The 9,913-nt window shown below is 40.9% G+C and overlaps 1 protein-coding gene across 1 annotated transcript in view; it reads left to right on the top strand.

Annotated features, from left to right (window-relative positions):
• Positions 1-9,913, top strand: part of CENPP (centromere protein P) — a 275,842-nt gene that overhangs the window by 76,594 nt on the left and 189,335 nt on the right. The window contains exon 5 of the mRNA XM_080668820.1: positions 3,526-3,622. Within this exon, the coding sequence (XP_080524946.1) occupies positions 3,526-3,622 (97 nt within the window). The remainder of the gene's footprint in view (positions 1-3,525; positions 3,623-9,913) is intronic.

The following is a 9,913-nucleotide window of genomic DNA, read 5'->3' on the forward strand; positions in this document are numbered from 1 at the left end:
TAATTGATGTTTCTCTCTCATTGATGTTTCTAACTCTCTATCCCTCTCCCTTCTTCTCTGTAAAAATCAATAAAATATATTTTTTTAAAAAAAGAAAGAAAAATGTTTCTTTAGGTTCTCTGCCCATTTTCTAATGGGGTTGTTTTTTGTTTGTTTTTGTTATTTCTTGCTATTGTATTATATAAGTTCTTTATATATTTATGATATTCATATCAGATACTTGCTTTGGAAATATATTTTTCCATTTGGTACATTCCCTTTTTATTCTGTTGATGGTTTTGCTTACTCTGCAGAAATTTTTTAGTTTGATGTCATCCCTTGTTTATTTTGCTTTTGTTGCCTTAGCTTTTGGTGTCAAATTAAGACCAGAGTGTTGGTGTCAGCCCCAAGGGTGTGCTTAGGTTCTCTTATATAGGGTAGATGTAGCAAAATAGGGTCAGGGTTTGGGTGGACGAGTCAGTCAAGCAGAGGGGAGGGAAGAGAATGCACAGGTCAGTCAGGCGGAGAGGAGTTCTTATCTTGCTTCTGCAGGCATAGGTGGTCTTCCCCAAGCCATGGGAAAGGCTTATAACAATATATATTTCAGAAAACATGTCCAATCAGGAGAGATTAGGGGTAGTTCATCCTAACAATTACCAAGACCAATGTCCTCCCTTTTATCTTACACTAGAGGCCCTGCACACAATTGAAATCGTGGAAGGAGGTGCCCCGCGGGAGTCCGGGACCCGCGCCTGACCCGCATAGTGCCGGCTGCCATGTTGTGTCCGCTGAGGTGGGGGCATGCCCCGAGCTGCGCCCCAGGCTGCCGAATTGTGTCCTGTCTGCTGGGGTGGGGGCAGGCGCTCCTGTGTGTTGTGTCTCTGCTTCAGCTCGCCCCCAGCCCCAGCCTTGCCGCGGCCGCTGGGGCTGGGGCAGCACGCAGTCCCCTCCCGCCCATCTGCGTGCGCAGCTCCTCCTGAGCAGTGGTGATGCAGCCTCCTCCTCCTGAGCGGTCGTGATGCCTGGCTAATTAGCATATTCCTTGTTTATATATATATAGATGATCTCTGCTGCTAGAGGGGAGCAATGTTTCCCTGGGCCTTTTTTTTTTTAACTCTACCCTATGGCACTTCTGGGTGCAGTCTCCTCTAGTGTGCATTTGGGATATACAGGAGGCAAAAATAAACCTCTAGAAACTGAACACCTGATCCTCCCTTAATTCCTGAAGTCTCAACCCATTCTGCCTTCTTCTGTCCGCATTTCAGAATCTTTCATTACTTATTATATGCATTATATCAATGGTTCTAAATTATAATTAATGGGAGTCTGGGATGAATGTGCTTTTAAATCTATCATGATTAGGATGGGAACTTTACTCCAACACTTATTGAATGAATGATTAAATGAATACACACATCTTACCTACAAGTTGCTTATGTTTGTGGATGTCAGTATAACAATAGTTATAGTAGTAACAGAATTAAGATAAGTTCCTATGGGAACTTGTTAACATAAAAAACATTCAAAGCTGTAAAGAATTTTTGTGAGTTTATCTGAGCAAAATTGTCGACAAGTGCTGGAAAGCAGAATCTCAAAGAATTAATATAATGCTTCAGAGAATGGCGGTGCTCCGGAGTATGGTGGGTTTTAACCTATTTTTATACATTACAATAAAAGGAGGAGACATAAGTGGGTTACATGAAATCCATTGGTGATAGATTAGGGAGGCAGGAAAAAACAAAGCGGGGAGACCCCTGGGATTGGATAAAAATTAAAATGATAGACTCATGTTTCTTTTACTTAGGATAGTTAACAGTCAAAACATGAGACCATCCTTTGTGGTCTGACTTTAGATCTCTTAGTTTGTAAGATCTCCACACAGGCCTTCCCTGAGTTAGTCAGGTTAGTATGTGGCCCCTTTTTGTCCACAAACTCATAGGCACAGAAATTATTTCTAGTGATTTTGGAATAGAACACGTGGTATGGTGGTAAGATCATTGTCCAGACAATGATTTTCTGACACCAAGTGGGTGTCCTTCAATTCAATTTAATCCTGACCCACAGGTTAAGGGCACAATCTTCCACAAGACTGGTCCATTTCATATGTCAGCACAAGTCTCAGGGGCCCCTGCATGTCTGACCTACTTAGCAATCATTTGAGTGTTCCCACAGCCCCCTCAGATATTTTTAAAATACATTTTTATTGATTTCAGAGAGGAAGAAAGACAGAGAGAGAGAGAGAGAGAGAGAGAGAGAGCGAGAGAGAGAGAGAGAGAGAGAGAGAGAGATGGAAACATCAATGATGAGAGAGAATCATTGATCAGCTGCCTCCTGCACGCCACCTAGTGGGGATGGAGCCTGCAACCCTGGCATGTGCCCTTGACTAAAATCGAACCCAGGACCCTTTAGTCCGCAGGCTGATGCTTTATCCACTAAGCCAAATCAGCTAGGGCAAGCCCCCTCAGATTTGATAATTTCCTAAGACTCAAGAAACTCTCTTAAAAATGCTATACTAAAAACTGTGATTTTATTATTATTATTTTTAAATATATTTTTATTGATTTCAGAGAGGAAGGGAGAGGAGAGAGAGAGAGAGAGAGAGAGAGAGAGAGAGAGAGAGAAACATCAATGATGAAAGAGAATCGTTGATTGGCTGCCTTCTGCACTGGGGATTGAGCTGGCAACCCCAGGCATGTGCTCTTGGCCGGAATTGAACCTGGGACCCTTCAGTCCACAGGCTGACAACGCTCTATCTACTGAGCCAAACCAGCTAGGGCTGTGATTTTATTATTAAAGGTACAACCTAGAAACAGTTAAATGAAAACAATGACTAGGCCATGGTCTGGGGCAGGGGCAGGGTGGGGGTACGAGGAGATATGTAGACTTTTGCACCCTTTCTTGTGGAATCCATGCACATTAGCCTCCAGCACATCAATGTGTTCACCAACTAGGAAGCTCCACTGAGCTTTGTTGTCCAGATTTTTTATTGGTGTTTCCTTACCTATTGATAATTGATTAAATGATTGCCCACGTGATTGAGCTCCTCCCACCCGCCTCTCTTTCCTGGAGATCTGATTGGCCCAAAGTTTCAATCTCTTTAATCAAGTGGTTGGTGATTCTGGTGACCAGTCCCTATCTGGAGGCTATCTAGGGGTCACCTTGAGTCATTCACATCACAAAGGCACTCCTGTCACTCGGGACTTTTAAGGGTTTTTGAAGCTCTGTGCCAGCAACTAGGGACAAAGCAAGATATAGTCTTTATTCTACCACAGTTATCAAGTAAAATTCCAAGGAGAATGTGGCATCTGAGTGGTGCCTTGAAAGATGGGTAGGATTTAAACATTTGGAGATGGGGAAAAGGGCATTCCAGGCTGAAAAAGTTGCATTAGCAGGCACACACTCAAAAGTGCAGAGTTCAGTATGTAGAAATATATCTAATATTTTCTTTAGCTTTAGTGAAGGATCTATAAAAAAGAATATTGAATAAAGCCAGGTTGGACCTCTCATTTAACAATACTTATTAATCAAACTTTTTTATTCCTACAGAGCAGAAGAAAGAAGAGATCTGTTTATGTTTTTCCGAAGCCTGCACTTTTTTGTAGAATGGTGTGAATATCGGAAGCGCACATTTAAACATTTCAAGGTAGTGTCTAAAGTCTTCAAATTTAAACATATGATAAAAAAGTGAAACTCATTTTAATTTGGAGATTTAACATAACATTCTTTCCTTAAAGTTTTTAATCAAGAAAAATGTAATTGACTTCTGGAATTTGCAATTATTTGTAATAAATGAAGGAGGAATGCTTTTGTACAAATCAGTGAATCTTTATGATGGAATATCTTGAGAGAAGTGTAGTTATAGTCATATGTTTTATAATACACATTTTGAAAAATTAATCTATCAAGGGTACTTGAAGTAAAATGACAAACGCTAATAAAGAGCCCCAGCTGGAATGGCTCAGTTGGTTGAGCACCGCATCCTGTGCACCAAAAGGTTGCCTGTTCGATTCCCGTTGAGGGCACATGCCTGCCTGGGCAGGAGGCAGCTGATGAATGTCTCTCTCTCCCCCTCTCCCTTCTTCTCTCTCTAAGAGTCAATTTAAAAAGTCTTTTTAAAAAAGGATAAAATTATAGCATGCTTATCACATAGCAGTATGATCTTTATTTCCTGAGTTAGCCTTTGTATTTTAAGCTTCTTAATTAACATATATTTCAAGTTTAAATACTGAACCCTGATTTTTATAAAGTAATGCTTCTTAAGTCTGATCCTGATATATTAAAAATCTCCTTTTTATTTTGTTTGTTTGTTTTCTGGCATAACTAGAATTATGTTTGGCTGCATTGTAATCCCCCAGGTTCTACCTATCTGGATAGCATCAAATTATTAACAGCAGTGATCCACACAAAAACCAGCTCTGAAAGAGTCAGCATAAGTAGGATCTCAAGGTTCAGGTTTCCCCAAGAGCCATGAACTCTGCTTTGTTTTCTATTATTATTATTATTATTATTATTACTAGAGGCCTGGTGCATGAAAATTTGTGCACTGCGGGGGGGGGGGGGGTCCCCTCAGCCCGGCCTGCCCCCCTCATAGTCTGGAAGCCTTCAGGGGATGTCCTACTGATGGCATAGGCCCTCTCAGAGGGGGTCTAAGCCGCAGTCTAGCCTCCCTCTGTGGGAGGTGACCAGGCTGATCATGGGAAGGCGCCACCCCCATCACCCTGCTGCTGCTGCCACTGCCAGCTGGCCGCTGCGACAGACTGCTGGCCAACTGACTGCTGGCCACCCGCTGGTCCTTGTTTCTTAGCGCTGGCCCTGCCCCCTGCCCACTGGTGGGTGGGGGGCAATCTGGGGCCAGGTCGGCTTGGGGAGGGTCTGTGGGAGGTTGAGGCACAGCAGGTTACACCTCGTCCAGCCTCTGTGGAGGTGTGGTGCCAGGCCGAGGCCCGCGCCGTTGCCTCTGTGGCTGCCTCTGCAGAAGGGGCAGCACTGGGACCAGGACTGCGCAGCCCACTGTCCCACTGCCTCTGCGGAAGGGGCCGTGGCGCTGGACTGGCCCACACTGCCGCCTTTCCCACGCCACCACCTCTCCCACGCTGCCAGCCCTTGGCCCTCGCAGCCACTGTGGCTTTGTCCGGATGGACGTCTGGAAGATGTCCTGTCTAATTAGTGTATTAGCCTTTTTTTTTTTTTTTTTAAATATATTTTATTGATTTTTTACAGAGAGGAAGGAAGAGGGATAGATAGTCAGAAACATCGATGAGAGAGAAACATCGATCAGCTGCCTCTTGCACACCTCCTACTGGGGATGTGCCCGCAACCAAGTTACATGCCCTTGACCGGAATCGAACCTGGGACCTTTCAGTCCGCAGGCTGACGCTCTATCCACTGAGCCAAACCGGTTTTGGCAGTGTATTAGCCTTTTATTAGTATAGATTATTTGCATTCAGTTTGGTTGAACTAATAAAACCTGTCAGGCATAGGGTTTTCTTTAGAATGAAACATGCTAATACCTATACCTATACTGTGATCCCTTGAGGAGTTCTCTCGATTACTTGCAGGTGCTCTTGGCACCAGAACAATTAAATAGTTCTTCTTCACAAACGATTGAGGAATATGCTGGCAGTTATAGGTATGAATCACCTAATGTGGTTGTTTACTTATACATTTGAATGGGTTGTGGGGAATGTGAGCACTAGTCCCATTTCCAAAGCCAGTTCACCTCTAGGTGCTTTCCATGCAGGTGTGAAGTATAATTGTGTGTTTTTCCTGTAGAGGCAAAGCACTTCTATGAGCTGGTGATAAGGTTACTAGAATGGAAAGAAACAGTCACATTGTTGTACAATCATGTTAATATCTAGCTCCAGAAGTTTTTCAGTGTTCCAAACTGAAACTCTGTCCCCATTAAATGGTAACTTGCTATTTCCTTCTCCCCCAGCTTCCGGGAACTAGCATTCTAGCTTCTGTTTCTATGAATTTGACTGCTCTGGTTCCTCACTGAAGCAGAATCCTAAAATTAGCCCTTTGCCTGGCTTATTTCACATAACATAATGTCCTCAAGGTTCATCTGTGTTGTTGCGTATGTCATGATTTCATTCCTTTTTAAGGCTGAATAATATTCCATTTTATGTGCTTTATCACATTTTGGTGATCCATCCATCTGTTGATGGACAGTTGGGTTGTTTCTATCTTTTGGCTATTGCGAATAATGCTTCTATGAAGCATAGTATACAATAACCATTATATCTGTTCGAATCCCTGCTTTCAGTTCTCTTAAGTATAACCTGCGAGTGAAATTCCTGGATTATATGGCAAGTCTGTCTTTAATATTTTTTAAGAACTGCATGTTTGTTTCCATAGTAGCTATACCATTTTACATTTCCAACATCAGTGTACAAGGCTTCCAATTCCTTCGTATTCAGTTGTTAATTTGGGGTGGGTTTTTTTCTTTTTTTGTCATAGCCAGCCTAATGGGTGTGTAATGGTATTCTCATTGTGTGTGTGTGTGTGTGTGTGTGTGTGTGTGTGTTTTAATATTTTTATTGATTTCAGAGAGAAAGGGAGAGGGAGAGATAGAAACATCAGTGATGAGAGAGAATCATTGATCGGCTGCCTCCTGCACGCCCTTTACTGGGGATCGAGCCTGCAACCCGAGCATGTGCCCTTGGCTGGAATCGAACTCGGGACCCCTTGACTGGAATCAAACTTGGGACTCTCCAGTCCACAAGCTGACGCTCTATCCACTGAGCAAATCAGCTAGGGCCTCATTGTGGTTTTGATTTGCATTTTCTCAATAACCAGCAATGTTGAGCATCTCTTCGTGTACTTATGGGCCATTTGTATGTCTTCTTTGGAGAAGTATCTATGCAAGGCCTTTCCGCACTGAATCAGATTGTTGGAGTTTTTATTGTTGAGTTGTAGTTCTTTATATATTCTAGATATTGATCCCTTATCTGATACATAATTGGTGAATACTTTCTCCCATCCCCTGGATTATCTTTTCATTCTCTTGAGAATGTCTTTTGATGCACGAAAGTTTTTAATTTTAAAGAAGCCAAATTACCTATTTTTAATGCCATATCCAAAATATTATTGTCAGATTTAATGTTATAAAGATTTTTCTCTTAAGAGTTTTATAGTTTAGCCCTTAAGTTTAAGTGTTTAGTTTGTAAGCTAAGGATCCAACTTCATTCTTTTGCATGTGCTTATTCAGTTTTCCAGCACTGTTTGTGGAAGAGACTGTCCTTTTCCTATTGAGTGGTCTTGGCGCCTTTGTTGAAAATCATTTGAATATATATATATATATATATATATACACACACATATATATATATATATTTTTATATATATATATATATATATATGCATATATATATATATATATGCATATATATATATATATGCAAAGGTTTGTTTCTGGGCTCTCTATAATATTTCATTGGTCACTATGTCTGTCCTTACACCAGTACCACACTTTGATTAGTGTATCTTTGTAGTTATATTCTGAAAGGAGCACGTGTGAATCCTCCAGTTTTGTTCTTTTTAAGTTTGAGTACTTGGAGTCTTTTGAGATCACATGAATTTTAGGATGGGTGTTTCTGTTTCTTCAAAAACATGTCATTGGGACTTTGAAAGGTATTGCATTGAATCTGCCGATTGCTTTGGGTAATATTGACATATTAACTATTCACTCTTCAATCCATGAACACAGACTGTCTTTCCATTTATGCACGACCTCCTTGGTTTCTTTCAGGAATGTTAGTAAGAGTAAAATATTTTTAATTTTAAGCCTCAATTTCTTTAACTATTAATGTCAAGAATGAAGCAATCTATTTGAGACAATGGGACCACATGTTTTTACTGTCATTCCTTTATTTGTGACTTACGGTGTACAGAAGGTTGTCAGGTGCCCAATGTTCGTGTCTTCTTTCTGTTTAGAGCCCCAACATTATTATTATCTTTTAAAATATATTTTTATTGATTTTTTTACAGAGAGGAAGGGAGAGGGATAGAGAGTCAGAAACATCAATGGGAGAGAAACATTGATCAGCTGCCTCCTGCACACCTCCTACTGCGGATGTGCCTGCAACCAAGGTACATGCCCTTGCCTGGAATCGAACCTGGGACCTTTCAGTCTGCAGGCCAACGCTCTATCTACTGAGCCAAAACAGTTAGGGCCCAACATTATTTTTTAATGATTATTCTATAACTCAGAGTTTGTTTTTGTTTTGTTTTTTTAAAAAATATATTTTATTGATTTTTTACAGAGAGGAAGGGAGAGGGATAGAGAGTTAGAAACATCGATGAGAGAGAAACATCGATCAGCTGCCTCCTGCACACTCCCTACTGGGGATGTGCCCACAACCAAGGTTCATGCCCTTGACCAGAATCGAACCTGGGACTCCTGAGTCCGCAGGCTGACGCTCTATCCACTGAGCCAAACCGGTCAGGGCTATAACTCAGAGTTTTTACCAGTGCTCTTTCCTAATTATTTTACCTAAGCCACTGGCTTTTAAATTCTGTAAAATTTGAGAGTTATTTTATGATTTTTTTTCTAGCTAAGTTTAGTTATCTTAAGTACCTAGGGATATATTATTTTTCTGACATCTGGAAATGTAAGAGAACTCTTCTTTGACCATTTTCCCCAGTTTTTTGTTTTTTTTGGTTGTTTCTTTTAATCCTTACTCTAGGATATATTTTCCATTGATTTTTAGACAGAGTGGAAAGGAGGAGAAGTGGGGGGAGAGAGAGAGAATGAGAGAGAAATATCAACATGAGAGAGACACACTGACTGAGGCTGGGGATTGAACCTGCAACTGAGGTACGTGTCCTTGACCAGGAATTGAACCCGTGATTCTCTGGTTCACAGGCCCACACTCTAAACACTGAGCAAAACCTTCCAGAGCATCCAGTTTTGTGCGTTTTTAAAAATATGTTTTTATTGATTTTCAAGAGGAAATGAGAGCAAAAGAGAAACATCAATGTGAAAGAGAAACATGGATCTGCTACCTCCTGCATGCCCCCTACTGGGGATCGAGTCCTGCCCTGATCAGGAATCGAACTGTTGACCTTCTGGGCCATGCCCGCCACCCAGGGCCATTTTCTCCACTTTTGACCCCATCAGTCAGCTCTCATCAAGTTTATTTTTCCAGATAAATTTACAATTTATTTCCTTTAATTTAGTCAGGATTGTGATAACATAAAGATTCTATTTTTTTTTTCAAATACAACAGAGCCCTTCTGTTTAAATGGATTTTATTTTGCACTGTTTATTTTATCTTCAATTAAATGTACTCACTATCATGCTAGGACTTTGAAAGTATAAAGGGAATATTTATGTGCTCAGTGAGTTTCAGTTATTGAGAAATGAGGCATGCACACAAAATAATGAGAAAGCAGTATAATAGTCATGATTATCAGTTACGAAAATAAAATACATGAATGAGTTAATAAATGTTATGATGTAATTATTATGGCCTTAAGAGATCACAGATTGTTTAATGGAAAAGTTTTATTTTGGGGTCAACCTTGACAAATTGGGAAAAAATTGAAAAACAGGAGGTCGTTCTAGGTAGGGAAAACATGGAAGCAAATGCTTAAAAATAGGAATAAGTATTTGTTCTGGGAATAATATACAGAGACCAACTTGATTCTAAGTATAGTTTATATTGGAAACAATTGTCAGTAATTTTGTTGTTGTTGTTCAGCCTCACCTGGGGATATTTTCCCATTGATTTTTAGAGAGTGGAAGGAAGGCAGAGAGAGAGAGAAACATGGACATCAATTGCTTGCCTCCCGCACAGGGCCGGGGGAGTCCAGCCTGCAACCAAGGCACATGCCCTGCCGGAATCCTTCAGTCCACAGCCAATGGTCTATCCAAACTGGGCTGGGCCAATGTCGGTAATTTTTTTTTTTTTTCGGTAATTTTTATATACAC

Source organism: Plecotus auritus (assembly GCF_963455305.1).
Source record: "Plecotus auritus genome assembly, chromosome: 5".
NCBI lineage: Eukaryota > Metazoa > Chordata > Mammalia > Chiroptera > Vespertilionidae > Plecotus > Plecotus auritus.